The following is a 27,813-nucleotide window of genomic DNA, read 5'->3' on the forward strand; positions in this document are numbered from 1 at the left end:
CGCTCGGCTCGCTCCGCCCGTCCCGGCCTGGTCCAGCGCGGAGCGGAGCGGCTGCTATGGCGGTGAAGGCCCTCAACCCCAAGGCGGAGGTGGCCCGCGCCCAGGCCGCGCTGGCGGTGAACATCAGCGCGGCCCGCGGGCTCCAGGATGTGCTGAGGACCAACCTGGGCCCCAAGGGCACCATGAAGATGTGAGAGAACCCCCCGCGCCTCCCGTCGGGGTTGGGGTGGGGGGGGGCGGGCAGGCGCCTCAGCGCGCGGGCGGTCGGTACGGCCTGAGGGGAAGCGTGAGGAGAGAGGCGGGGGGGAGGCTCGTGGAGGCCGGGCCGCCGTTCCTGCCGGCGCCATGCGGCGGGGAACAAAGGCGGAGGCCGCCCGGCCGGGTGGGGCTGAATGAATGGAGAGGGTGCGCTGCGGGCCTTCGGCCGGCCACGTGTGGCGGGACCGGGGGGGCCGGCTTACCCGCCTCGTGTCGCCCGCAGGCTGGTGTCGGGGGCTGGAGACATCAAGCTGACCAAAGATGGCAACGTGCTGCTGCAGGAAATGGTGAGCTGGTTCGTGCCCGTGGGGGGGTGGGAACCTGGGAGAGCCGTGGGGGGCCTTAGGGAGGCAGGAGCCTGCTTGTATTCCCTTAGAGTGCCTGTGGCTGAGGGGGGACCACGTCCCCGCCTGCCCCCGGCCTGCATTTCTGTGGTGTTTAGCCCTTTGCATTGAGGGAAAAATGTTCCTTGGGAGGAAGGTAAATAAGTGCAGCTTGGTGGATGTTGTATAGTTTGTGTGCTAATTTGGCAATGAAGAAGGAAACATAAACTGTTGAAACAATTATGTTGGCATTTTTGTCGCCTTCTGTTTTGCCACGGAAGGCATACTTCTGTGGTACTTAAGCAGGCCTAAGACAGCAGAGTTCTTCATGGGCTTGGAAAGTGTTTAAATCTGGGTGATGGATGCAGCTGATGTCGCTTTCCCGTTGAGTCTGGGGTTGTATCAGAGTTCCCCCCCGTAGGGGTGAAGGTTACACGAGGGGTGGTGTTTCCCCGTGGGGTCTCACCTGTTGGGGGCCGGCAGCGTGGCCGGGCCCATCGTGGGCCCTGGCTCCCAGGGCTGCCGGGTTGCAGCATGCCCTCATCCCGGGTGGGCACAGCGTGTGCGTGGCTTATTTCACTCCACTAGCTGCCTGTGGTAATTCAGCATAAAGTATTGAAGTTAATATACCCGGTGATCTGGCAAACGGGAAAAATTCATTACATCGGTTCTTTCACACTAGAGGTAGTGCTTTAAAAAAAGTAATGGTAAAAAGCTAAACAACGGTATAAATGGTCCCGTTTGATTTTATCTCGCTCTAGTACAGTCACCAAGCACCAGCCTCTTCAAATGTGGATACTGTTCTGTAGGTTCATAGGCTTCGACCTATGTTAAAATACTCTCCAGTCAGCCGTTGGAGATGCTAAGTGATGTGCGTGTTCCTTAAATTAAAAGTGTGACTTGTGTGAGTAACATAAGGTCATGTGTGGTGGTTGTGAAGCTGGGCCAGACAGGAATGATGTTCATAGCTGGAACACCAAATGTACTGCTTAGCAGAGGAACTGACAAGCAACAAATTAGTTGAATGTTCTTTAGTTTCATAAGAATGAGTAAAATAAACTGCCAGAGAAATACCAAACCAGTTAGGGTATGTACAGCACTGACCGTGCAGAGATTCCTGAATTAGCTCTAAACATGCTGGTTTAAGTGCCAGCAGCAGTCTAGCTGTGATGGTGCATCCTTTGCCTAAAGGAGAAAAGGGCTCTGTCGAGTTCATAATGAGTTGAGGACTAGTTTGGCTCTTAGCACTCAACGTTTTTGTGTATAGATGCGTAATCTGAGGGGGGAAGTAGTGTTACATGGATTAATTCAATCAGCCTATTGTCAAAGTAATCATTGTTGTTAACCAGTGTTATTTGTTGAAACCTGCTAAATTGACATGAATCATGAAAACATCAACTAGTCCTTAAATATTTTTAGCTGATTTCAGATTGCTTGCTTCCTGTACCAGTGCAGTAAGACTTACTGCTCAGCTTCTTATTTTTGTTTAGCAAATACAACACCCCACAGCCTCCTTGATAGCAAAAGTAGCAACAGCGCAAGATGATATCACTGGAGATGGTACCACTTCAAATGTCTTGATCATTGGAGAACTCCTAAAGCAGGCAGATCTCTATATTTCTGAGGTATGTATGCAGTATGTCTTTTGTAGGTGGACAAGCTAAAAGCTTCATCTGAGACCATTCAACTTGTTTTGTGTTTAATGCTTAATACTCCTAAGTCAAACATGAAAATGAATATATATTTCTGCTTAAAATGGGTGGATCACAGAACTTGTAAAATGGGGAAAAGCTGGAGAGGAGGACTTAAGACTTGTTCAAAATCAAAACCGCTTATTGTGGATAGTGTAGCTTTTAATAAGGTTTTGTCTGATACCTGCTGTTACTTCTGTCTGGTTTGTGTGAGTTAAATCACTTCTTTTATGTTAACAAGGGGATCCTCCCTGATGTTAGGTATTTTGGATATTATGAGTTACAGAATAAGCATTCACATTGCACAGTGAACACCCAAGTGTGCTTTGTAGTTCCCTTGGCTTCGATTCTGTGCTAGAATAATCTGTACTTTTCCTCTGCATTGGAAGGATTTGCATTCCTTTTATATGTATTCAGAAGGACAGTACATTTTCTTGTTTTGTAGGATGCATATTTCCTATGTTTTGACGTTACATGGAACGTTGAAACCACAGGTTCTACTTGTGAAAAAGTACCATTTTGTCTTCTATTGTCCAATGACTTCCCTTCTTTCCTTGCATTAGGGTTTGCACCCTAGAATAGTAGCAGAAGGATTTGAGATTGCAAAGGAAAAAGCACTTGAAGTTTTGGAGCAGGTCAAAGTAACCAAGGAAATGGACAGGGAGACCCTTCTAGATGTTGCCAGAACATCCCTCCGTACTAAAGTTCATACCGAGCTTGCTGACATCCTAACAGAGGTAAGTGTACATGTCTCTTCTGCCTCTTTTTGTGTGAAGAGGTCCAGGTTTTAAAGTGCTGTGATTGTTACTTGAGTGAAGGGTGGATGGAAGGATGTGAACTTGCACTTTGGAAGACTAATGGTCGTTCTGGGGCTTTTCTCCCCTTTATTCCAGGCTGTAGTAGATTCTGTTTTGACAGTCAGAAAACCAGATGAGCCTATCGACCTCCACATGGTAGAGATTATGGAGATGAAGCACAAATCAGAAACTGACACAACGTAAGTAATTTGTATCCCTGAGCTCCAGTTTAATGGTGCCCTGACGTTTTGAGTAGTCTGTGGGTTTTTGTTTTCTTTTTAGAAGAACTTGGGTGTCCTAAAGCTACCACTGGAAAAGTTATTGGGGAAGGGGTGAAAGAAAGGCAGAAATACAGACTTCAGCCATAAATTATCTAGGCAGCAGCAGTTCCCCAGTCACCGAACTCGATTCCCTGACAGGAGGTTTTTGAATAGCAAAGAGTAACACTGGCTTAGGCCTTTACATAATGATGTTGAATAAATACTTTTTTTTTCTTAGTAATAGTGTCTGTGGCTTGATTATGCTTCAGGCTTGTATCTGTTCATTACAAGTACAAAATAGCATTTGATAAATGGAAACTGGTTTGTAGTCATCTAGTTGGATATTCCGTAGGCTTTGTATTTACCTCAGTGGCATGGATGAATTCTGCACTAGCTTTCCTCAGTAGCTAATGCAGTCAGACACTATGCCAGAATAAATTCCTTTTCCATGCTCTGATTGGTATGCTTTTTATATGAGAATGGGCATGCCCTTGGAAGCGGGATACATGATCGTTGTTTACTCCCAACACAAGTGCACAGGCAGTTCATGTTTGACCAGTTGCACTGTCAATTCTTTGACTAGTCTGCCCTTCCATGAAGTGTGTATCTTCTGTATGTGTATGTTGACACACAAAATGCTTTTTAATCTTTCAGGCTGATAAGGGGGCTGGTTTTGGATCATGGTGCTCGTCATCCTGACATGAAGAAAAGAGTGGAAGATGCTTATATTCTTACTTGCAATGTATCTCTGGAATATGAGAAAACGTAAGTACACAGCAACAAGGTGAAATGCTCCTGTCTTAAAAGACTTTTATTTAAGGTGTGCTTAAATAAGAATCGAAAGGACTGTATAGACTCTTCTAGAGTGAGGCAGGTAGTGTAGAAGGTGGAATGGAAGAGGTGATGCTCCTTCTGCAGTTCTTTTTTGGAAAAGGGAAGCTGGTGGCTGAGAAAATGTCTTTGAGAGGCAGAGCTTTGTAGTGGTTTTTATTTTGTTGTTTCATTGAAGAAAGGCTGGAAGTCCTTCCTTTCCTGGACATAATTTTATATTCTAGAGTGAACATCTTTGCTCAGTTTCAAATGGAAAAGCTCTGAACTAGAGAGCAGGAACAGCTACATGTTGCATGCTGGTTGGGGGCGGTTCTTGTTTGGTTTGGTTTGGTTTTTTTTTAAGAATGCAGCTGAAAGGACTGATTCCTTATGCTTAAGTGTATTTCTACAGCACACAGGATAGTTGTCTTACTGTCCCGTCCCCCCCCCTTTTTTTTTTCCTCCTTCAGAGAGGTGAGCTCTGGATTCTTCTATAAAAGTGCAGAAGAGAGAGAGAAGCTAGTGAAAGCAGAAAGAAAGTTCATTGAAGACAGAGTGAACAAAATCATAGACTTGAAAAGAAGAGTCTGTGGCGATTCAGATAAAGGATTTATTGTGATCAACCAGAAGGTGAGATGAAGGGTATAACTAACTAGAAAAATTAATTTGAAATGCTGGCTTTCTTGGCAAGCCGTGTGCTGTTTGACTCGCATTGTACAGTTCTTCAGACAGAAGTAACTAAATTTAGGCTGATGTACTTGTGAATATATGCATACAGTTCCTACTTGAGATCTTCTTTGAGCTCTGAGGAAGAACTTGATCATTAGTGTCAGACCGAGCGAGGATGTATTTAGCTCGCTCTTTATCCTGATGGTCACTTTCTCTGTTTCTAGGGAATTGACCCGTTTTCCTTGGATTCACTTGCAAAAGAAGGAATAGTTGCTTTGCGGAGAGCTAAAAGGAGGAACATGGAAAGGTCAGTCCTGGGGAGAGGAGGGGGCAAAATCAATAACTTGCTCTTCCAAACCCGAACAGTGAGTCAAGTCTGGCTTGAATCCACCTTCAAGGACTTGCACTAAAAAGTCCACTTCGGTCTCTCCAGCTCTTAGTGGTGTAACTCAGGGTAGTTTGTACAAACCATGGAAATGTTTGCATTTTCAGCACGCTGAGTGATGTCGGAATTTGAGCTATCAATGTGCTTCAAATGTAGACACCTATAGAGGAGACTTAATTCTACAAGCTTATTTTTGTGAAGAGCTCTTTCATGAACAGAAGCAAACTGTTCCAAGCCTAGGAAGTTTGGTGTTCTGCATGCTGAAATACTATTGTTATGTTAGTGACTTCAGATTTTACTTAATATAAAGCAAGTGCTAAGCTGTACGTGTTGTCTCTCAGACTGACCCTTGCATGTGGTGGTACTGCCATGAACTCTGTGGAGGATCTCACTCCTGACTGTCTGGGACACGCAGGGCTTGTCTATGAGTATACACTGGTGAGTACAACTAAGCTTTCAGCTGAAGCCTGGTTAAATATGCCTGTACTAATCTCACTTGATGCCAGCTTTTCTTTTGTCTCAGTATGTCTGTGCATGGAGTTTTCTTAAGTGTTTGAAGAGCTATACTGAAGCATGAATAAAGGCTGGTGACATTTCACATCCCAGTGAAATGTCAATGGCACTTTTATGTGAACAACTATCTGGATACTTTTTCTTGTCATAGTGTGTTTTCCTATTGTTACTTCCGTATTATGCTTTTAATATCTGTAAAATTGAGAAAACAGAAATAAGGTTCTGCTGCTTTCCATCACTTCTTGAAGTGCTGTTAGTGCAGAACCGAATCTGAAAGTGTCTGTGCAATTTTTTTATTATGCATATACGTTGATTAAGCAAATGTATGACATGAATACATAACCCTGTTTTACAGGGTGAAGAGAAATACACCTTTATTGAGAAATGTGACAACCCCCGCTCTGTTACCCTGTTGATCAGGGGACCGAATAAGCATACACTCACACAAATCAAGGATGCAGTAAGAGATGGTCTGCGTGCTGTTAAAAACGCCATTGAGGATGGTAAGTCTCTGCTCTGCGTAGCAACGTTAAGGATCTTCTGTTGAAATTCGCCTCAAAATTAGCAAATTTTATATCTGCTTCCTTGATATCCGATGCAGTCAGACACTAAGCTGAGTGTATTTCAAATGTAATTTCAGTTCTTTTAGTATTTTACAAGTAGTGGATAACTGCATAGGTATTTACCTGATCAGATACAAGCTGTCTTTTTAAGGATGAGGGAAGAGATCAAACTACACTAAAAATTAACTGTTTAAATTGGAACAGGTGCTTACTGTGAAGTCTCAGTACCAAGTTTTCCCTTACAGGATGTGTGGTTCCAGGAGCGGGTGCATTAGAAGTGGCAGTAGCTAATGCTCTCATTAAGCATAAACCTAATGTAAAAGGGAGAGCCCAGCTTGGAGTTCAAGCTTTTGCTGATGCTCTGCTCATCATTCCTAAGGTACAAGGAACTCTTGAATAAAGTGGCTTTAAAGCACGCTAAGGCCCGTCACTTTTTCTGCTGGAGGTCTCTTAATTAACAGCATGAAATAATGCCTCTGTTCTCTCAAAGGTTCTCGCTCAGAACTCTGGTTACGATCCCCAGGAAACGCTAGTGAAGGTTCAGACTGAGCATGCAGAATCGGGGCAACTCACTGGAGTTGATCTGAACACTGGTAAGAACTCTAAAATAATGGGATGATGCTCTAATAAGAAACTGTCCTGGCTCAGCTCCATGAAGAATAAAGTTGCTGTGAATGCAGAAAGCTATACCTCACTTCACAAAAAGCTGCGCAGAACGCCTCGGCGGGTGTGCTGCTGCTGCGGTCAGTCTTGGCGTGCCGTAGTACTTAAATGCGTTCTGTTGAAGTTCCGTGTGAAGATGGAGCACACGGTAATGCTTTTGGTTGTTCATAGCAAGTAATACCAGATGTTAGATAGCGGAAAGTCTTACTTTGAATTACAGGAACTGGTGATTTAAAGACTGTTTTGCCTCTTTTGTAGGTGAGCCAATGGTAGCTGCAGCAGCTGGAATCTGGGATAATTATAATGTCAAAAAGCAACTGCTTCATTCATGGTAAATGTTACAGTATTTTCACTTTAAATAGCAATGAGTGTTTGATCATTCAAATTTCTGGATGTCAAAATGGATATTCTAACTATTTATTTAATATTCTAGCACGGTGATCGCCAGCAACATTCTCTTGGTGGATGAAATTATGCGAGCTGGAATGTCCTCCCTTAAAGGCTGAGTTGGAGCTGCTGTTGTCAGCGGTGGTCAGCTTGGGTAGCGCCCCATGGAATGTCCAAGAAATCCGCCTGACAGCGCTCTGTTCTTAGCCCTGGTGGATTTCCCCAGCGATGGAAGTTACTCTGCCGTAAGGAGCAGCCCCTCTTTGGTAAACACGGCCACTCAAAATATTAGCAAATATCCAAATATTTGGTTCTAAAAATCAGTTATTTATTTTTAATTTCACTGAAGCATACAACTGAAGTTGCTTTCCTTTTTACCCAATAAACTGTTATGTTCTGTGCTTTATGTGTGTTGGTTATTTAAAACTTTACCTTCCTTGGGGCCAAGCCCTCAAACGTTCTGCTTACAGCCTCGGTGAGCAGTGCTAAGCTGCAGGCCGGGAGTTGCAGGTTCTGGCTCCCAGCTCTGCATGCTGGGCTCGTTACTGATTCTGGTACTTGCCATGGCCATGCGTTCTGCTCTGGGGGCTGTGAAAATACTGCTCGGGGCTCTGAGCTGGGTTCAGACCTGGGATTTGTCCAGCCCCTGATAAAGCTGGATTAAGCCACTCGCTTTGTTATTTTGTACTTGCTCACAGATAGCTCTGAGTGAACGTACTCCGCAATGGTTTGAAGTGTGTTGAAAGACCTGTTGCACATTGTTGTCCTTGTCATAATGCTGGTAGATTTTTAACACTGTTAAAAGTATTAAAGTATTTATGGACAGCAATATACCAGCTCTAGGCAGAACTGCAGCTTTAGATCAAGCCTGCCACGAAGGGCTGCCTGGGTTTATGGGAAGGGAACGGGCTTCTGCCGTCTTAAATGATCTTCCCTGATCCTAGTTGTGCTTCGTTATGTTAACAGATGGGACTCTCCTTCCCTCCTCACAGCTGCCTGACTGAACGACTATAAAAGCAACCTTTTAAGAAAAAAAAAAAAAAAACAACACCCAAAAAACCCCCTTTTTGCCTGTGAAACGCTTCAAAGCTTCGAGGGCGGCAGTGGGTTTGTTGCTGGCCCCGGCGGCAGGCGGGTTTTCAGGTGCGGAGGCAAAGCGCTTCTCAGCCGTGCCGTGGCGCGATGAAAGCCCTTTGCTTAAAACCCGAGGCATTGCTCGGCAACCCCAGCCCGGACACGCGGGATCCCGGGCGGCCTGCGGGGCGTGGGGAAGGGCCCGGAAGCACTTCTCCGGGCCCGGAAGCCCTTCCCCGATCCCGGAAGCCCTTCCCCGGGCCGGCAGCGCTGGTGGGTCGAAGCCCGGCGGTTCCGCCGGCCGTTCCCCTTCCTCTCCCGGCGCTGCCCCGGTGGCTGCCCGGGCATGGGGCTGGCTCTGCTGCTGTGCTGCTGGGCGCTGGGCAGCAGCCGCGCTCCGCGGGGTGAGTGCGGGAGCTGGGGCTGCTCCTGCCGCGGCTCCTCGCGGGGAGGCCGAGCACGTCGCCTTGCTTCTCCCGGCGTGCGTTCCCTTCCTTCTAACTGCAGCAAGCCGTTCATTTAAAGGAGCTGCCGTGCTGATTTCACCTCACCGGAGCCGTTCCTTTCCCAAGAGAGACGCTGCAAATGTGACTTTAAAATGTTTTAAACTTGTTATCAAAAAAACGCAGGCCTATATAAACGCTAATTGCAGTCACTTACTATATTGCACCCTACCTCCAGTGCATAAAGTGCCTTTCTGGCAAATAATGCATGCTGTCCTGTGCGGTCGTGTTTAAAAATGAACGTTCTCGTACTGAATTCCTTCACTTTTAGCATTTGGAAAGGAGGAAAGCATGGTGCAGCTGCCTGGGGGGAAGTTTCAGATGGGATCCAGCTCCCTGGAGAAGAGGAATGAAGAGGGGCCCGTCAGGGAGGTGACGGTGAAGCCGTTTGCGATCGACAAATATCCCGTCACAAACAGGGAGTTCAGGTAAGAGCGAAGCTTTGGGTCTGCTTGGCTCGCGGGGTCTCGGCAGCGCGGGCAGCTGGGAGGGGTGCGGGTGCTGGTGCCGGGTCTTTTGGGGCTGGTTGGGTCTGAAAGCCAAGGCTTGGATGCTCCCAGCAGTGTCAGTAGAACAAAAAAATGTGTCTGTCAGTAATAATCACCTCAGCGGGTGTGGGCTGAAGCATCTTACCGGTGTAGCTTGCAAGCGTGCTTACTTTTTTTCCCTCCTTCTCTCCCTCCTTCTCTCCCTCCTTCTCTCCCTCCTTCTCTCCCTCCTTCTCTCCCTCCTTCTCTCCCTCCTTCTCTCCCTCCTTCTCTCCCTCCTTCTCTCCCTCCTTCTCTCCCTCCTTCTCTCCCTCCTTCTCTTTTTTTTCCCCTCCTTTTCTCCTTGCAAACACACTGGTTTTTGTGTGTGTGCCTTTTTCTTACTAATAGGGCTGTACTGTGTCAGATTCCACGTTCCTATAGTTTCAATTTCCCTTTGTAAATACGGGACCACTCCTCTGTGTATTTTATAGAAGCCCTTGTCCAGAGCGCTAATAAATGCCTTTATTTGCCTGGTTGAGCCCTTGTCAGTTAAAAAGAGCCAATACTTCCACGCACCAGTAACTGCCCAGCAACACACAGTAATGGCAATTACTGCAACTTGGGCAATGGGGAAACAAATGGGACAGAAGCAGGGTGAGATGATTCAGCAGTATGTGACTTTTTTTTGCATTTTGGGGACGTTTAACTAACAGCAACCGTAGGTTTTAGTGGCTTTAAGGGATTTTTGATTTGTGCCATTGTTAAATTTTATGGAAGACCAGGGTGCAGGATGAGTTTACCTGCATAGGTAACATAAAAGCTATCGGATCTGTGAACAGATGCAAATTGGACTGTTTTATCTGTTAAATCTATATCAAACCGACTGGAGCTGTGCCGGGGAGGAGCCGGGACTCTCTGCAGATGGGGTATCTGTAGGTCACGTATGTTTTGCCTTGCTCTGAACTTGTTGCATGGGCAGATCGCTGTATTTGGTGGTGTGACTCTTGAAGAACTCTTACCCAGACGCCTGAGCATTTTGTATTTATGCCAGGGAGTTTGTTAGAGAAAAGAAATACAAAACAGAAGCAGAAGCATTTGGCTGGAGCTTTGTCTTTGAGGATTTCTTATCCGAAGAGCTGAAAAAAAAAGTCACCCAAAAACTGGAGGTAAATCTAAACCCCATGGGGATGAGTTTTGGTGATGATGATGGAGATGGCATTTCTGATCACATCCCTGTCTGACCTTTCTGTTTTAAGTAAAAAAAAAAAACAAACCAGGAGGGGAGACACTTGCCGGGATTGCTTTTCCACTGAGTAGCAGCTACCTCTCAGTGCAGAGTCTGGCCATTCTCAGTGGTTTTTCCTTAGTCTTGGTTGGGTTGTTTTGCTTTTGAAACTAACAGCAGGGTTGAGCCTGGGCTGATTTATGGTGCTCCTCTGTTTACATCCTCTCCAAATGCTGTCAGACTGGATTCATGAGATGCTCCAGTGAGCTGGGAGAGAGCAAAGTGCATTTCAAAGTACTTTATTAATCAAACCTTAAAATAGAAAAAAAAATAGAAGCAGCATGGGCTTCTTGATCTGTTTTCACTTTTAAAAGCAGATGCCCTCCTCTGTTGGAAAGCACTATCAAAATGCCTGTGATAACCCAACCTACCCTGCAGCATTTAACCATTTCCAGACTAACAAGTGCTCTTCTGTACACACGCTGCTGTAGGATGGTGTCGGGGCTGTGTGTTGCCAGTCCAACTTTAATCTGGTGACGTTTCTTTTTCCAGGCTGCCCCTTGGTGGCTGCCCGTCGAGAAGGCTTTCTGGCGTCAGGTGAGTAAAAACCCGGTGCGGTGAGTCCTCTCCACGCTGGGAGTGTGCACCTATTAGTGTGTGCTGAACCTTATTGACTGAAAATGGGGAAAAAAACCCAGCATCTCTGGTTGCTGCACGTTCCCTGCCTTGGTCTGTTCTTGTCCTTTATTCCCTTTTTAATTGAAAAGTTTACAAAATCAATTAAAATCTGTTCAATGCAATTCTTCCCAGCCCTCAGGTCCTGGCTCCAGCATAAAGGACAGGCTGGATTACCCGGTGCTGCACGTGAGCTGGAACGACGCGCAGGCGTTCTGCGCCTGGAAAGGGAAGAGGCTCCCGGCAGAGGAGGAGTGGGAATTTGCTGCCAGGGGAGGACTGGAGCGTACGTACGACAAGCTCTGACCTTTTTCCAAACCGAGGCATTGAGTAACGTTAGTTCTACCAGACCTAAACCTCCATCCAGGGATGTTTTCAGAGGTTAATCTGGGGGGGCGAACCACCTCTTTTGGCCTGGGAGTTGAATTAATAATAATAATAATATAGGAAGAAGAAGTGGCTTATCTATGATCTTAATGTATCTTCCTAAACAAAGCACTTCTGCCAGCTAAAAATACCATTTCTTGGGTTTGGGGCAAGGAGTGACCCACCTGCCCCCACACATTGATGGTGGCATAAAGGAGCTGCTGGGATCGCTGGGGGACCTGGCATGAGAAGTGGTTTGTAAATGGGAAGCTGTTGCTGATTCTCATCTCCCCTCGCCTCCTTGGCAGTGTCTGTAGGGATGAGACCGACTGGCCCCATTCATATAACCCCTCTCGGCGTCCTGAGCTGAGCAGAAAAGGACGGTCGTAAAAGCCTGGTTAAAAATAGGCAAAAGTAGAGGCTGGGGTGACACAGGGGTAATGGGTGTCCCTTCCTCTTTGGCAGAAAGGGTGTATCCCTGGGGAAACAAGTTTCAGCCGAACCGTACAAATCTGTGGCAGGTAAGATCCTAAAAATCATCCTGTCTACGCTAAGCTCTTCTGATGGTGTTTAACTCAACCACAGAGTGTGCGTGGCTGCCTGAGCAGGCTGCGTGGTCCTGGGAAGCAATGCAGGCTTACCTGCAGGGTTCCAAAATTCAGCCCTTGGCAGGTTATCCAAAATACCCTTAGAGGGAGCAGAGTCAGCCCAGCTTCCCTGGGAAACCAGGATTTCAGTGCTTCCAAAAATTCATACATAACCAAAAATTAATACGTAAATTTGTTTGAAAAGGGGGTTGTCTTGGGAGAACTTTAGATGGTTGATCTCCTCTCTCAGCCAGGTATGCTGCATACAGTTAATTTGCAACAGAGAGTTATTTCCATTATTTAAGTGTAACACAGCCCTGTGAAGAGCAGGACTTTGTGTCGTCTCCACGGTGGGTCTTTGCTCGGAGTGATCTTTCTTCCCACAGGGTGATTTCCCGAGGGTCGACACGGCTGAAGACGGTTATCACGGCGTCTCGCCGGTGGCAGCGTTCCCTCCTCAGAACAACTACGGTACAGAGCAGGCATCCCCACCCTGGTTTCAGGGGTGGCATCTGCTTCCTAATATCCATTCAACGCTAATTATAAAATCCTGTAATTGTAGCAGGGTTTCAGATATGACATAGGATCACATCAGCATCTTGATAGAATAACCGAGCCCAGCAAAAGCACTGATGGTTGTTACTGAAGTTGGCTGATGTGCGCCTAGTGCCCTTCAATGCACCAAACCGTCCCCTGCTTTTAATGAGCAGTCAGTTCTTTTGCACTTCCATGTGATTTACCTGAAAATCCCAAGCGTGTTGTTTTGAGGGCAGCGGATGCCATGCCCCTCACGCAGGTGGGAAAGGTTGAGACACATTTAAATGAGAGATTTGTTGAAGGTTGAGTTGTAAACAGGGCCAGTTTACAATACAGTAAAGAGCTTCTGGTTCCCACTCTCACCATTAAACCACGCTCTTGCAGTGATGCTTTGAATGTTGCACCCCCTCCCATACACCAAAGTGCTTTTGCAGCCCTTGCAGATGTGCTCTCATAATCCTGATGCAAAACCGTCTGTGTCTCAGGGCTCTATGACCTGCTGGGAAACACCTGGGAGTGGACCGCGTCGGAGTACCTGGCTCCGGGGCTCTCATCGAGGCAGCGCGCTCAGAACATGCAGGTCCTGAGAGGTGCCTCGTGGATTGATACTGCAGATGGGTCTGCAAATCATAAAGCTCGCGTTACTACCAGGTAGGTCGGGGCAATGCCCAGGCGCTGTTTGGCAGTGATTTCTTCTGGCTTGGTTTTATTTGGAAGGGGGTTTTATTGTAAAAGACATTTGTTTGTTCCTACTCAGTTTTCTGAGAAGCAGTTAGGAAAACATACTACAAATAATGCTAAAAATTTTCCTGCTATAAATACGTTCCTAATTGCTTCTCAAATCATGTGTATTTTCCATCAAGTATTTAGAATTAAATGCTTTTCTTGAAATTATTAAAGGGAAATGGAAGATGTTTCTAGTCTGTTACAGAGGGTCACATTAAAGGATGTAAGTGTTAACTAGGAAGGATCCCTAACTTTGGGTCTCTTTTTTTTCCTCCATGAGAATGGGGAACACGCCAGACTCGGCCTCCGACAACCTCAGCTTCCGCTGCGCTGCCGACATCACGGCTGAGAAAAGCCGGACCAAACCCGAGCTCTGACGAGGTCGCTCAGGAAGACCTGAGGCACTTTCTCCTGTGGAGATGAACAGTAACCTCCAGCAGTCACTTTCATCAGGACAGTTTTAATAATTAAATACTTTCAGCTAAAACTCCTTTCCACACTGGGACGTCTGGGCCTGAGCAGTGGTTGGGAATGGCAGGCAGGGTGTTTTGTCTTTAATGTCCTCTCGGTGTAGTAGATATTACAGCTCTCCTTTCGGTGTCTGTTTTAAGTAAGCAGAGGGGTGCATGTGTGTGGGACAGGCCAGAGCTGCTCTGACCTCCAGCCCCAGCCAGAGCGAGTGAACACCCCCAGCCCCCCTGTGACCACCGGCATGGGGCTGCCGTGAGGGGCCGCTGCACGGGAGGAGCGATGGGGGCACGTCCTTGGAAGGGGAACTCGTACATTGGTCCCCATCTCCTTGGGAAATCCCAGCTTTGTACCAGCCTCCGAGCCTTCCCAGAAGTGAAACAAGGCACCTTTATTGACCCTTAAACAGCGGCAAAACCACGTGTGCTCGTTTCTAAGTGTATAGATGACACAAACCAGTGTCCCACCTCTCCCAGGTGTTATAGCCAGCATAAGGGCTACAAACTGGCTGTGCACAAGCTCTGCCACCAAAGCCCTGAGCCCACGGGTGGGCGAGGACACCCCTCCAGGTACTGCTCATCCCTCCTCCAGCTGCAACTGCCCTGAAAAGGTCCCGCTCCAGGGCTGAGCTGAGCCTTCCCCAAGCAGATCTGCTCCGAGCACATCGGGAGCCGCAGCTGCTTATAGCTCTGTTAGAGGCAGCTCCTAACCCATCCCTGGCAGTGGGCCATACCCCAGCGGCAAATCACAGCCGTCTGCTGGGTTTGCATTTGCACCTGACCCAAGGCCAGCTGTATCTAAGAAAAAGCAAAAGAAATCACTGGTTGTTTTTCAAAGATTTTACTTGCCTTAACTCTGAGCAAACTCATCGGCTTACGCAGCGGCGATCAAAACAGCCCTTCCTCGGCTGCCAGGGTCAGCAAAATGGCCTTGCAGGTGTTCTCGAAGAGGGCGGCTCTGTTCTGCGCCTCCCCCTTCTTCACCCAGTGCCGGTAGGTTCTGAAGGCGCAGGCGTCGATCAGCTTGCGGACGGGCTTCAGGGCATACGGGTCCCGCACCACCAGCTCCCTGGTGACCGACTTGACCAGCCGGTACTGGTAGTAAATACGGACCGATGCCAGGACGGTCAGGCAGATCACCTGCAGCACAGGGGAACAGGCTGGAATTCGCGGCCAGTCCTACAACGGGATCAGCCCCAACACATCCCACATGGCTGCTAGCCTTGTGGAGGAGTCAGGAGGGAGCCTGGCTCCTGGCACAGGCATTTGGTCCCACGTGAGCGGTACAGGCTTTTTCCAAGTGTGCCCTTAATGTCAAAACTGTGGGTCAGTCCTAAATGTGTCCCCTAATGCCACTTCAGGTACCTTTGAGCTGCCCTAATGGCTGGCTATAGGGAAGGGAAAGGATTTCTCTGTTTTATCAGCTTTTGCATCATTTGATGCACCCATGTGATGTCAGGCTCATCGATTTCCCCTTAGAAGGTTTTGTGGCTTTTTTTTTTTAATGATTTGCGGGGGAGGCGGGCTTTCCCTTTTCTTATTTAATCCTCTTCTGTGAAGAAGCCCTTAGGAAGTAGCAGAAAGTAAGCAAAATAGTGCTTCAAGAAGGGTTTCCACCCAGGCCGCCACATCCTGCCAAAGCCCAGGTCCATCAGCCACCTTGAACTCCCAGTTTCTCCCAGCTCAGCTGGGAAACCCATCCCACTCAGCTCAGCTGGGAAACCCATCAGCTCCTGGGCTCAGGGTCGGGGTGCTGAGACACCCCCATACCCAACCTCACCTTGAATTTCCGGAAGGGGCTGAAGTGCCGGACCTCCTCCACGTCGTACTGCTGGAAGAAGGGGTGGGCCAGCGCATCGCCAGCCGTGTACCGCTGCCGCGGGTCCACCACCAGGAACCGGGAGATCTGCATGAGAGCATCGGATCGACCCGGGGTGTCCCAGGTGTCTGCAAAACTGCCCCCGCAAAGGTTTGCCCATCCCCAAGCGCCTACCAGGTCCTTGACGGTGTCGGAGCGGTCGTCCCACTCCGGGGAGCCGAACTGGTAGTCTCCATTCATGATCATCCGCAGCATCAGCATCTGTTTGCGGTGCCAGAAGGGAGGCGAGCCGGCCAGCAAGGTGTACATGATCACCCCGGTGCTCCACCTGCGGGCAGCCCAGCAGGACCCTCCAGCCCCGGGCAGCACCCCGGGGGCACCCGGCCGGATCCTTGCCCCAGGGGTGGCCGGGTGCCTCCCCCCAACCGGGGTACGCTGTGCTTTGCCACCCTGGAAAACCAGGAGGACGCTGCCCTGCGCGGCGTCTGATGAGGGAGGCTGAGCTCGCTGCTGAGGCTCGTTATGGGTAATAAGGAGCAGGGGCTGCCCTGCTGCTGGGAAGGGGGTTGAGGTTATTGAGTTGAGTTGACGTGGAGCTGCTCTCCTGGATGCTGCAGGAGGAAGCTGTGAGTTGGAGGCGTTTCTTGGGTTTTTTTAGGGGAGGGAGAAGATGCGGGAGACTGGGACAGGGTGGTGCCCGAAAGGCCGGATGCTCTGGGGCTGTCTCAGTTCAGGCTGTGGTGAGCAGCGTGTCCTGGCGTGGGGCTTAATGGAGGTATTTAAACTGAAAAGGGGCTGAAATGCCCTGGTGTGTCTCAGGTGGTTGGTTACAGCTCTGACCACTGCAGACCTGAGCCCAAAGCCACCAGAAATGGTGTTAAAGTCCCTGCAGGGCTCAGACCGGGCTCTGATGGGCTTTCCTGAGCTGGCTGCTCTGTTGGGGCTGCCTCAGGCTCGTGTCTCGCTATGGGGTGTGTTTAAAAAGCCCTGCGTCTTGGATTCCAGCCCCTAAGTTGATTTTTATGAGCAGAAAGCATTACTTTTCCCCCTCCCTGATGGGGCAAAGCGGGGAGATGGGCTTGTCCCCAGGCTGCTTCTCCCCCAGCTCTGTGCCAGAGCCCCCTGGTCACCAGAACAGCCCCTCAGGGCCCCCAAGGGCATTTTTCAGCACAACATTTAATTCCTTCCAAACGCTCAAATTGGTTCCCATCTGCACAACTCTTGCTGTGCCTCAACCCACGCGTGTTTTGGGAGCAGCCTGAGGGGCGAGGCAGGAAGGCAGTCATCTCACTTACATATCGACCTCCTTCCCGTAGCCTTGGTGCTCATCGTCCATGGAGCACTGCAGGATCTCGGGGGCCAGGTAGCCAGGCGTGCCACAGATCTCTGCAAAGATGGGGTAGAGCATCCCCCTAAGCCACCCGGGAGGGTCTGTGCCATCCCCACCCACCCCGAGCATTGGGTCTGGATCCCAGGTGGAATCTTTGCACTGATGGTGCTCGCAGGGAGTAACTGCAACTTGCGTGCATCTCACTGGTGACTTTTCTTGGTGGATTATAACGGCTAAAATGTGAGTGAAGAGAGCGATGAGGATGCCAGTGGGGGGGGATGCCCGTTGTTGGTTATCACAGAATTGCACAGGTTGGAAAAGACCTTTAAGATCATCAAGTCCAACCATAGACCTAACACCACCAAGCCCACCACTACACCATGTCCCTAAGCACCTCAGCCAAACGTCTCTTAAATACCTCCAGGGATGGCAACTCAACCACTTCCCTGGGCAGCCTGTCCCAATGCTGGACAGCCCTTTCAGCCACCCTTTATGTGGCTCTTCATAGGGTAGGAGTGGGAAAAAACCTTAATGTTGGGCAGTAAATGGATGGGGTGATGAGGGTCAACTGGAGGGGAAAAAAGCAGAAAGAATAGGATGGTTTTTCTAACTGGCAGCAACTTCTTCATGGCGAGGAGTGAGGTGTGGAGGCTGTGCCACAGGCAGAGCCGGGCTCATGCATGAGCAGGAGGGCACCCGAAGCCAACAGGCACCAATTTGCACCCACAGCAGCGAGACTGGCCCCAAGGAGACAGTGGGGCTGGAGAGACTCCACCGACTCCCCGTGGGCACTGCAGCAACGGGGTGGCCACGGGCCAGCCTGGCATTGCCCCCGCCTCGCCATCCTCCTACCTTTGAGCTTCTCGTTCTCGCGCAGCTGGCAGGAGAAGCCGAAGTCCGTCAGCTTGATGTTCATGTCGTCATCCAGGAGGATGTTCTCCGGCTTCAGGTCCCGGTGGACGATGTTGATGGAGTGGAGGTACTGGATCACTTCCAGCAGTGCGCGCATGATCTTCCTGGGGATGGGTGACAGCACCTCTCCTAGCCCGAACGCCCACTGGCACTGTGCTCCCGGGGATGGGGACGGGGACGGGGACAGGGACAGGGACCGTGCAGCTCAGCCCCTATGTCTGAGCACAGGGACGCAGCCCGGGGTGCTGTTTTGTCTGTGGGTGCTGTGCCGGCTGCAAGGTCGTCCTTCGAACCTGCGCTCTGCTTTTGCAACATGATTTTCAGCCATCTGCATCTGGCCTTACCTGGTTTCCTTCTCGCTCAAGGTGACTTTCTCGGTGAGGTAGTCGAAGAGCTCCCCTCTCTTCATCCTGCGTGCGGGAGGGAAAACGGAGGCAGGCAGCGGCTGAGCTGCAATGGCAAACCGGCCCCGAGCCCTTGGGGAGGATCGACTGGGGGTCGCTTCCCCTTAACAGCCCCAGGGAACCCACTGCACAAAATGACAAGCCAACTTGTTAATAAAAAGGGGTAAAAATGCCTCTATATTGCTGCAAAACATCAGGCAAGAGGAGGAAAGGCTGTCCCCAGAGAGGGCAGGTTTCAGATGGGACAGGGACGGGGCTCTCTGGGTGCCATCCCCCTCCACTGACGTCCATCGCGCTGCCCTGGTGTCAGGAGTCAGAGCGTCATGTGTGCCCTGGTCCTGCTGGGCATATAAATAACCCGCAGGGGATGCATGACGGCTCCCACCAAAGGTTACAGGGAAACCTGAGCAGCGCTGAGCCGCTGACGGAGGGGAAACACTGCCGGCAGCGAGGCTGCAACAAGCTGGCTCGCAGCAATCCAGGCTCATCTCTACTTTAAGTAAGAGCTGGTTGTCCCCCTGCTTTGCCCTGTTTGGGCCATAAAAAGCTGGGGCAGGTGTTGGCTGGTGGCCAGCTGCAGAGTGGGAATGGGCTTGGGGAGATGCTGCTGGGGTGACGGGCAAGCTGGTACTTACAAGTCAAACACCAAGAAGAAGAAGGTGCTGGATTCGTAGCTGTCCTTCAGCTGGACTGCAATAAAACATGGGGGCTGTGAGCACAGTGTATAGCGTTTTCCTGTCCATTAATGGCCTAAAAATTGCTGATCTAATTGCTAATTGAATTAACAAGGAGTTGATCTTCATTAGTGTTTTGGTTGGGAGATCAGGAGGAAAACAGCTTGGGCACCGCTGGCGTGTGCACAGGGGCAGAGCAAACAATGCTCTAAGCAGATGCCGGGCATCGTGTTAGGACCATCAGAGACCTGACCCTCCAGGGATTTCACCCCAAAAACCCTTCCTGGGGACACCTCGAAGAATAAATGGGGAAGAAAACCCCCTTGCCCTGATGCTCAGAGCCTGACTTACTGACGTTGGGGTGGCCCGAGACTTTGCGGAGAATGTCGATCTCTTTAGCAGTGGCTTCTCGCAGTTCCTGCACCTCCTTGGGGGATATGTTACCTGCCGTGATGTCGATAATCTTCACGGCATACTCCTGCCGGGTGGTTTTGTGAATGCACCGACGGACGACGCTGCTCACCCCCCTGCCAGGGACAACACAGACAAGATGAGGGTTTCCATTCCTCCCCGTGCAGCCCGACTTCGTGGCCGTGCCATCGGCACCTGGGCTGGTTGGTATTTTCATGCAGGAGTGGGTCTCACTCTGTTATCCTGTCTTGGTGGGACAGAAGATTTTGAGCTGATGAAAAGTGCTGCTTCATGCTATTTTTAACCCCTTGCTGCTATGGGCCCTGTTCATATCATGTTCCCAGGGGATGATGTTCCTATCAGGTACTGGAGTAGGTGAAACCACAGTTTGCCAAAAACAAGCTTTACCTGCCCAAAACCTCCTTCGGCTCATATTTTTCATAAAATTCCTTGGATGAGTTCCAGTCCGGTAGGTCTTCTTCCTTGGTCATCTCTGGCTCCTGCCTGGCGGCACTCTGGGCTCGTCTGCCGGCGGAAAGGGGCTGCAAGGAGAAAAGAGCAAGGATGGGCACTCGCTGCACCCAGGGCAGGAGCGGGGACCTGCCCCGTCCCCAATCCCCTCTGGAGGGGAAAACATCAAGCTGGAGGAGAAGGGAGGAGGAGGATCCTGGACCACAGACCAAAGGGGATATTTTGCTGGTTGGAAAAGCAAAGCTTTGCCCTTGGGACCCCATGGAGATCCCGTAGAGGACAACAGGAGAAATCCCACTGAATCACCCCTAGCCTGGCTGTCCCCAGAGGCAGAAGCAGCCTGGCTGGGGCCAAGGCTTTGGGAAGAGCTGCAGCACCTCAAAACCTCGTCCCTTCCTACAGAACACCCGCACCCAGCTCACAGGGCATCGTCCTCCAGCTCCTACCATGTGCTAAGGGCTACGCCACACTTCTCCTGGTTCCTCCCACCTGGGAAAGCAATTTAATTAAGTTTTTGAGACTTCCATGGGGAAAGCGCTGGCGGGGGAGGCAGTTGCTGAGCTGCACCTTAAGCTCGCAAAGGCGCACAGTAGCAAGGCGATGCTGGCACAGCAGGTCCGAAGGGTCCCAAGCAGCAGCAGCCTCCAGAAACATCACCCCACGCCGACACCGCCCAAAGACCCCTGCGAAGCACCGAAATCTGCCTTGCCATTTTTTTTTTTCTTCTTTTTTTTTCCTGATTATTTTTAAGACTATAAAGTTGTCTGGAATGGTTTGGCTGAGAACAAGGAGGAAAAAATAGTGTTTAGAGCGAAGGGAAAAGGACTAAGAGGGAAAACTAGGTGGCGAGGGTCAGTGAAGCGGCGTGGGGGGGTCGGGGGGTCAGGGTGCAGGCAGGGGACCGGGTGCCTGGGGACAGCCAGCACTGTGGGGTCAGCTGGGGCCGAGCCAGCCTGAGGACAGCGGCTGAGCGAGCTTCCTCGGCCACACACGTACAGCTGCCAGCAGCCTCCAAAACTCCTGAAAGGCTTTTGACCCATTTCTTTTTTCCTTTTGGGGGGTTTGGTTTTTTTGGTTGGTTTTTTTTTTTTTTTAATGTGCTGCCATTACTGGAGGAGAAGCGCTGTGACAGTATTTTGATAGAGGGGAGAAAAGAACCAGTAGTCCTAGTTTTCTCCTAGAAAACTAGATCCCTAGTTTTCACCGGCATTTCCCTTTAAGCTCTGGGAACTGGATGTCCTCAGCTTGTTCCTGCGCCCTGCATTGCTGAAATCCCAATTGTCCGGGTCCAGCTGCTCCGCAAACATACACAGAGACCAAGCAGCTAGTGTGGAAAGCAGCTCTTATAAGCTTGGGCGGCAAAATTGTCACTTTGAGGTGACAGCTTGCTGCTGGGGGAGAGAGTAGGTGGGCAGAAGAGCCCCAATACTGCGGGTTTTGCTTTGCCCTTCTCTCCAAAGTGGCAATAACTCTGCCAGGATGCTCCCAGGCAGGTTTGCATCTCTAAGTACATTTAAATCTTATTATCAAAGCGTATCTGGCCTGACCTGATTATAAGGACTGATGCTGTGTTTTAGGTATCTGTCCACTGCTGCTGCTGGGAGGGATGTCTAATGAGGGCTGGAGCGTTTCTAAACAGCCATGAGTTTGATTTAATTTATAAAATTTTAGCTGTTGGAAATGGCTGTTGGAAATATTATGAGCAATGCCAAACCAAGTCAGGGCTGAAATTATAAATGAGAGGCAGGATCAGGGAGTAGGGAAAAGAAAATATCATCTCCGAGGTGGGGGAGAACCAACAACTTTGATTTTTTGGAAGCTGAAAATCAAAGTCCTGGGGGTTGGTGTCTTAGGGAAGGGCTGGAGGCTGGGGAGCATCGGCGGAGCGCTGCCAGGAGAAGCCTGGGGTCTGTGTGCCGCCTTCTGGGAGGGAAGAGCCCAGGAGTTTGTCTAAACCATCCTGATATTATACAAGCAGCTGGTACAGAGCACTAACAGGATAAGCCGGTTTTATTATCGGAGCTGTACGAGCTCCATAAGAGTGCAAGGGGGGGGAAAAAAAGGGGGTCGGGGACGGGGGAAGGTTTGTGCCTTGAGGCAGAGACGGAGGAATGCTAACGGAGACGGTGCGTGCCCGGCCGGCTGCTGTGAAACGGCTTTAAAGGTTTGCCTTGGTACATATTCAATAACATGCAAATATTTATTGAGATAAAACTGGAAAGCCCAAGCTAAAGTCACCTTTTAGGCCAGCACGGGAGTGCCCCCCCCCCCCAGCCCCTGCCTGATCCCAGCCCCGGCCCCCGGCCGCGGCCCCCCCTCCCCGGGTGCTTCCGCACCGAAACCTCCCGCCTCGGCGAGGGCGAGCGAGCAAGGAGCCCCGGCAGCTCCCGGGCCCCGGCCCCGGCCCCGGCGTGCTTAGCAAATAAGGAAAAAACAGTGCTTAAAATCCTACTGGAAGCAAGCTTTCTGGGGAAGCTAAACCCCCCACCGGCTCCGCAATCCTCCCCGCCCCTAAAGCGCCGTCTCCCTGAAGCCGGTTTCTCCCCAAAAGGGCTTCCCTTTCGGCAGAGCGGCCACCCGCCGGCCTCACCTCGCTGCAGGCAGCCTGGCTCCGCCGCCGCCGATCCCGCCTCGTCCCCGGGCCTCGGGCGGGCGAAGGGCAGGGGCCGGGCGGGGACGAGGGCCCGGGCGCCGGGGAGCCGCTCGCTCAGGGCCGCCCGCTGCCGCCGAGCCAAAAATAACGCGCAAGGCGACTTGGCAGCGGCGGCCGGCGGGCGGGCGTGCCGGGCCACGGCTCCGAGTGCGGGCCGCTCCGGCTGCGGGCGGTGGGGGAGCCGGCGGACCGCTCCCCCCGCCCGGGAAGGCGGCGGGGGCCGGGGGAGAGGCGCTGCCGGCTGCCGCGGTGGGAGCGGAAGAGCCGCGCAGCAGCGCGGAGCTTCGGGGACTTCCCCCGGGCACCGCCAGCGTTAACCCTGCCCCGCGCGGGGCCGGGCTCGCCCCGCGGCTCAGTCGCCCCTTCCCGTCATGTCTGAGCCGCTCCTCCGCGGCGATGCTCGCCCGGCCCCCGCCGGGCCGGCTCCCCCCTGCCCGCTGTTCTGCCTGGCCGGTGCTTTTCGACCGCTGCGAGCTGCGAACGGTTCTACCCGCCGCCCTGTGCTTTTCCCAGTCTGCGCGCATCTCCCTGCCTGCTCGTGAAGAGTATTTTTAGGGACGCCTGCTGCAAACTCAGCAGCAGCCCAGCGCAGGCGTTTCTGTCCCAGGCTGTTTTTATTTCTTTTCAGCAGGACGGTGAAACACCCAGCGACTGAGACGTGAGCTTGACCAGCAGAAGCAAAGCCTCTCGTGTCACCAGGAAAGGTACTTGTGTCCTTGTCCCCCGTGTTTGAGGCAACCCTTCCGCATTTTGAATACTGATTTTATCTTTTCGCTTCCAGGAACCGCAGATGGGAGACGAAGGCTTTTAGGAACAGGCGGAATACCCAACACCATAAAAGAAGTTCAGGAAAAACAGGTCATGCTGTGAAAGTGTTTTTAACAGGAATTGCACTTTTCGGTGCAAGGTTGTTCCCTGCCGCGCTCCCCCCGTGAGAGTACACCTTCTGGTACTCGCGATCCTCTCTTCGCAGCGAAGCGCAGCAGAAGCTCCAGGGATTTTAGCAGGGCAGGAGCTGGCTGCTCCCCCTGATGGAGAAAAGGAGGGTTTGCACTTTGCATCAGTAAATACTTTTAAAATGGAGATTTATTTTTTCTCTTCATGTGGCAGCAGTAGCTTTGTCACTTGCCTAAGCCAGGCGCGAGGAGGAGGCCACACCACCCACCGTCAGCTGGACCAACCTCATCTTTCAGTCCACGACTGCTACCACAAGATGGAGGAAGAAAACCCTACGACCTCTGCTTGCGTTATTGGGAACTGCGAGTCTGATGCAAGACTGTCTTATCCTAGAAGCACACAGCTGCTTGATAGCGCACTGGCTTGCTCAGGTAATGACCTACCACCGAGATCCTCTCCGAGCAGAGGGAAGATACTTCTCAGAATCTCTTGAAGCTGAATATAGAGCTTGTTTTTAAGAGTATAAGAGGAGGCTGTTGGGGAACAGAGACCCACTGCATGCCGAACAGCGTGGAGTGACACACAGCCTTCCTTGTCACTACGTATTTTAATCAGCAGTGGGGGTCAGATGCTCAAGCAGGAGATGGCTGCCCACCACTGAGCTACGGGTGTTCCTGAACTCTGTAGCTCCAGCCCCTCAGGCACCATTGCTGGCAGCACAGCTGACAGGCAGACAGAAGCCTGCCAAAAATCAGCTCTCGCCTGCTCACCCTTCAGGCTCAAGTCCAAAGTCCACTAAAGCAAGGTACTTCTAGAGAGAGAAGTTTATTTGTACACCGTATCACTTACATTCAACACAACAATCAGCAAACCAGTTAACCCAAATTAGCTCATTCTGCTTTACTCTTCATTCTTCCATTTTGTGCTAAATTAATTTGCTGCTGTAAGTTGTATCACATCTGTAGCGGCTATGGCAGGAATCAAGCCACAAGGAGGACACTAGTGTGAATATACGAACTAACAAGGTATCAGACAGCTTTAGACTTTATTACTGAAGATTTTTTTCATTCATAGGTCAGTTCTTCTAAGATGGTCTTCAGCAGCCTTGTTCTGAACGCTTAGGCTAAACCTGTAAGGTAAGAAGTGTTCAGAGTTAATTGCAGTAAGTTTTGAATCCCTGAACGGCAGGTGGTCTTCCTTGCTGTAAGGCAGATGTATGTTAGGGTGTTCCCTCTCCCCTCATCTATTTGCTGGAACGTGTTGAACTGCAGACCTCAGCAGGCCACCCGGACACGGGCACTCGGCAGTCACCTTTCTCCCAGGTCAGGACGGTTTGTCAGTTGTGCCAAACAGGCACTTGCTACAGGCCAGCAGTGCTACGCTGCTTCTCCAAGCCTGCTGCCACCACTCTCCCAAACTGTCAGCTTCAGTCCATGCACCAACACAAAACCTTCAGGAATTCATCCTCTCTCCACCCCATCACCTCCAGCTACATGTGCAGGGCCAGAACAGCAGCTTGCTTTAACTGACTTCAGTGTATGTGCTCTGTATCAATCCCCATTCTTTACCAGATGGACTGAAAAAACCAGGACATTATTCTCACAATAATTTTACTGATTAGCTCATTTAGTAGTTGCCTGGTAGCACTGTCTACTTACCATTAGCGAACCTGCACTGCTTCAGTACTTCACTGAAGCCCTCGCACAGCTTGAGGTCGGTCTGGTTCTGCGCACACTCCAGGAATTGTTTCATTTCATACTGGCAAGGAGCAAACTGCGACTGCTGCTGCTGCTGGTAGGCAGGCTGAGCTGCCTGGGGCTCCTGAAATAGCAGACACCTCCATAAGCGCCCCTTCAAGAGCTCCAGCCTATGAAGCCACACCACCCCAGTACCGCTTGCTGTGTATTTCTTCCATGCGTTTTAGTCAAAATGTTGTGTTACTTTTTAAATGGAAAACAGATAATGGGCTGAAGTACAAAATAGTTTCCAGCAGTGGCATGACACATTCTGAACAGTTTTGTAAGCTACAAACACTTAGGTAACTCTGGATAGCATCTGGGCAGGGTAACAGCATTATCTTAATGTTTGAACAGCACAAAAAAGTCTTGCAATAGATCTTACTGTCATCAGACCTGGAACACGGAAGTCCTGTCTGAATCAGAGGGGAACGACAGTAGAAAACAACACTAATACCCCACCACAAGCACATATCACTCATGCATCCCTCTGAACTACTTTTAAGATACTCATGGTGATTGGGGTAGTTACCTTGGAGACCAAGTTGCTGAAGTTACCCCCGCTTTCCCAGCCATGATTTGTGTGGTCTTTATGCCTACAGCAATTACATCAGCCTATACATAACTGATGTCCCAAGCTAACTGCGCCTCATTGGTTGGTGTCCAGTTGCGCTTTCTCTTACCTGATAAGTAATATCAGGCCTCGCAGCTTCAGAGCTGCTTCCTCCACCAAATCCTCCTGTAAGCGCATGACCTATGGTATGACCTACAGCAGAGCCTACGGCAACTCCAGCAGCAGTTGTAGCCATCTGTGCCATCAGACCAGGCTGCTGTGGTGCAGGAGCAGCCACAGCAGAAGCTGGGGCCGCTGCTGGGACGGGTGCCCGCGCAGCAGGTGCCGGTGATGCAGCTCTCATTTGTGGTGCCCGACTACAAGGACAGAAAGAGAAACCTCACATCATCACTCCAAACTCAAACCGGGCAGAGGCCACCTGGTTGCAGGGCATAAGCATTTGCAGTTCCTCCTTGTTACACCCTGCGGGTTGATGGCAAGAACTCAATGTTCTGGTGAGTGATTTATGCACAACAGGGTAAAGTTTACGGCCTTGTTTTTGGCTGTGTTTTAAAGACTAGCCGCACCCCCCCACCCCAAAGGACTGCGCTATTTTGCGAGAAATGAGTATAACCTACAAGGGCCGATTAAATAGGGCCTTAACGCTCAGGCACTGGATGGCCGGGCCCTGCCGCCCAGTAAGCGCTGAGGAGATCCACTTCCATCCCCGCAAAGCACCGACCCCGCTACAACCGAGCTCAAAGCAGCCGGTCCAACCCCCCCTCACGCCGGTGCGTCACCCAACCCCGGAATGGCGGAAAGGCCTTTGCCGCCTGCGGCCTACACGGGGGCGGGGAAGGAGAGGAGGGAAGGGAGCCCAGCGGCCCTCACCTGGCGGGGGGCGCCACGCGGGACGTGCGGCTCCGACCGCCCCTCGGCATGGCGGCGGGAGAGGTTTGCTGAGGAGAGGAGAGGAGGAGAGGAGAAGAGGAGAAGAGCAGAGCAGAGCCCGGCCTCACGCCGACCACCAGCCGCCGCCTCTGAAGGTCACCCGACACCCGCCACGCGCGCCTGCGTCACTGCCGGAACACCGCGCAGGGGGGCGGGGCTTGCGCCGGCCCCGCCTCCTCCTCCGCCCGCCTCAGGCGCTGCCCCGGAGCGGGAAAGGGCGGCTCGAGGGAGCGATGGCGGCGGGTGCCTCTGTAAAGATAAAACAAATGAATCGTGTTTAAACGTGGGCCTACCCTGCGAGGATCGCTCTCTCTGGAGAAGCCCAGAGGTGGCACGCGAGACACCGTGAAGGAGCCTCCGAAAGCCCTTCAGCCTCTCACAGAATTGCAGAGTTTCACCCAAAAGGCTGGGGTTGACCGCTATCCACCCCAACAAGGAGCGAGGACACCTCCTGCCCCCGCAGCCCCACGCGCAAGGCTGGCATCTGCACGGGCTGGCATGTGCTCTTCGGGTTTGTGTTTTGAAACACTGTCCATATTTTGAGGGATGTCTTTAAAATTTATTGATTCATTAAATTATTAGTTAGTTTATTAATTTTATACACAGCAGCTCTAACACGGGATATATCATGACAGGGTCACGGTCACCAGCCACTCCAGCAAGGCCTAACCCAGTCTGAGCTGTCCCTGGGGGTCTGCACACCTGAATCAAGGTTTGGAAGATGGCTGCTTTTTAAAAAAAAAATATAAAAGTCTGGGAAGTTTGGAGACAGATGGTGAAAGACGGCTTGAAAAGACTGGTATTGCGTAGTCTAGGGAGGGGAACACAATAAAAATAGCAAATGGAAGAGAATAAACAGAAGTCAGGACTTCTACTGTGTAGTCATGATACTAGACCCAGAGCTGTTACAATAGAGTGAACGGCACTGCGCTTGGTTTGTTAAATGGAGGGAGTTCTTTAGACAAAACACAAATGGTTTTTGGAATCTGCTATGAGTTATGAACCTTAGCAGAGCTTTAGAAAATAATGAATCATTTAATAAGGGTAAGGAGA

General features: G+C 50.8%; 4 protein-coding genes and 2 non-coding genes across 7 annotated transcripts; 4 read left to right on the forward strand and 2 right to left on the reverse strand.

Annotated features, from left to right (window-relative positions):
- Positions 1–7,720, forward strand: CCT6A (chaperonin containing TCP1 subunit 6A). The gene is made up of 14 exons (XM_072882636.1): positions 1–190; positions 482–545; positions 2,072–2,206; positions 2,836–3,009; positions 3,166–3,269; positions 3,984–4,094; positions 4,610–4,769; positions 5,033–5,115; positions 5,535–5,631; positions 6,062–6,209; positions 6,515–6,648; positions 6,760–6,862; positions 7,191–7,263; positions 7,366–7,720. Exons 1-14 carry the CDS (start codon positions 57–59, stop codon positions 7,436–7,438), a joined length of 1,593 nt encoding a protein of 530 aa, XP_072738737.1. The 5' UTR covers positions 1–56; the 3' UTR covers positions 7,439–7,720.
- LOC140661076 (small nucleolar RNA SNORA22) lies at positions 2,573–2,704 on the forward strand. The gene has a single exon (XR_012045593.1). It is a non-coding gene; the product is annotated as a small nucleolar RNA SNORA22 (small nucleolar RNA).
- LOC140661075 (small nucleolar RNA SNORA15) lies at positions 3,702–3,839 on the forward strand. Its single transcript, XR_012045592.1, has one exon. It is a non-coding gene; the product is annotated as a small nucleolar RNA SNORA15 (small nucleolar RNA).
- Positions 7,721–8,623: 903 nt separating the features above from the next.
- Positions 8,624–14,021, forward strand: SUMF2 (sulfatase modifying factor 2). 2 transcript variants are annotated; one of them, XM_072881846.1, is made up of 9 exons: positions 8,624–8,797; positions 9,168–9,324; positions 10,418–10,532; positions 11,144–11,188; positions 11,402–11,552; positions 12,098–12,153; positions 12,606–12,690; positions 13,242–13,407; positions 13,763–14,021. In XM_072881846.1, exons 1-9 carry the CDS (start codon positions 8,740–8,742, stop codon positions 13,857–13,859), a joined length of 930 nt encoding a protein of 309 aa, XP_072737947.1. In that variant the 5' UTR covers positions 8,624–8,739; the 3' UTR covers positions 13,860–14,021. The 2 variants fall into 2 exon arrangements, with proteins under 2 accessions (XP_072737947.1, XP_072737948.1); XM_072881847.1 differs by lacking the exon at positions 8,624–8,797 and adding an exon at positions 8,815–8,980.
- Positions 13,958–22,579, reverse strand: PHKG1 (phosphorylase kinase catalytic subunit gamma 1). Its single transcript, XM_072881848.1, has 11 exons — positions 22,561–22,579; positions 19,908–20,041; positions 19,440–19,615; positions 19,050–19,104; positions 18,355–18,420; positions 17,951–18,114; positions 17,064–17,154; positions 15,943–16,096; positions 15,730–15,855; positions 14,799–15,089; positions 13,958–14,083 (listed from the first exon to the last, which is right to left on the reverse strand). Exons 2-10 carry the CDS (start codon positions 19,988–19,990, stop codon positions 14,838–14,840), a joined length of 1,167 nt encoding a protein of 388 aa, XP_072737949.1. The 5' UTR covers positions 19,991–20,041; positions 22,561–22,579; the 3' UTR covers positions 13,958–14,083; positions 14,799–14,837.
- A 1,750-nt stretch (positions 22,580–24,329) lies between these two features.
- CHCHD2 (coiled-coil-helix-coiled-coil-helix domain containing 2) lies at positions 24,330–26,890 on the reverse strand. Its single transcript, XM_072881849.1, has 4 exons — positions 26,701–26,890; positions 25,940–26,186; positions 25,179–25,341; positions 24,330–24,649 (listed from the first exon to the last, which is right to left on the reverse strand). Exons 1-4 carry the CDS (start codon positions 26,748–26,750, stop codon positions 24,639–24,641), a joined length of 471 nt encoding a protein of 156 aa, XP_072737950.1. The 5' UTR covers positions 26,751–26,890; the 3' UTR covers positions 24,330–24,638.
- Between the last annotated feature and the right edge of the window lie 923 nt (positions 26,891–27,813).

This window comes from Ciconia boyciana, chromosome 17, assembly GCF_034638445.1.
Source record: "Ciconia boyciana chromosome 17, ASM3463844v1, whole genome shotgun sequence".
Classification (NCBI taxonomy): domain Eukaryota; kingdom Metazoa; phylum Chordata; class Aves; order Ciconiiformes; family Ciconiidae; genus Ciconia; species Ciconia boyciana.

Coding starts and splice junctions, on each gene's coding strand:
- CCT6A (XM_072882636.1), top strand. CDS start 57: ATGGCGGTGAAGGCCCTCAACCCCAAGGCGGAGGTGGCCCGCGCCCAG. Junction 4,770..5,032: donor TTATTGTGATCAACCAGAAG/GTGAGATGAAGG, acceptor CTCTGTTTCTAG/GGAATTGACCCGTTTTCCTT. Junction 5,116..5,534: donor AAAAGGAGGAACATGGAAAG/GTCAGTCCTGGG, acceptor GTTGTCTCTCAG/ACTGACCCTTGCATGTGGTG.
- SUMF2 (XM_072881846.1), top strand. CDS start 8,740: ATGGGGCTGGCTCTGCTGCTGTGCTGCTGGGCGCTGGGCAGCAGCCGC. Junction 10,533..11,143: donor AAGTCACCCAAAAACTGGAG/GTAAATCTAAAC, acceptor TTCTTTTTCCAG/GCTGCCCCTTGGTGGCTGCC. Junction 13,408..13,762: donor AAAGCTCGCGTTACTACCAG/GTAGGTCGGGGC, acceptor TTCCTCCATGAG/AATGGGGAACACGCCAGACT.
- PHKG1 (XM_072881848.1), bottom strand. CDS start 19,990: ATGACCAAGGAAGAAGACCTACCGGACTGGAACTCATCCAAGGAATTT. Junction 18,421..19,049: donor TTCTTCTTGGTGTTTGACTT/GTAAGTACCAGC, acceptor TCCCGCACGCAG/GATGAAGAGAGGGGAGCTCT. Junction 18,115..18,354: donor TTGAGCGAGAAGGAAACCAG/GTAAGGCCAGAT, acceptor ACCCATCCCCAG/GAAGATCATGCGCGCACTGC.
- CHCHD2 (XM_072881849.1), bottom strand. CDS start 26,750: ATGCCGAGGGGCGGTCGGAGCCGCACGTCCCGCGTGGCGCCCCCCGCC. Junction 26,187..26,700: donor CGCGTGGCGCCCCCCGCCAG/GTGAGGGCCGCT, acceptor CTGTCCTTGTAG/TCGGGCACCACAAATGAGAG. Junction 25,342..25,939: donor GGCCTGATATTACTTATCAG/GTAAGAGAAAGC, acceptor CTGCTATTTCAG/GAGCCCCAGGCAGCTCAGCC.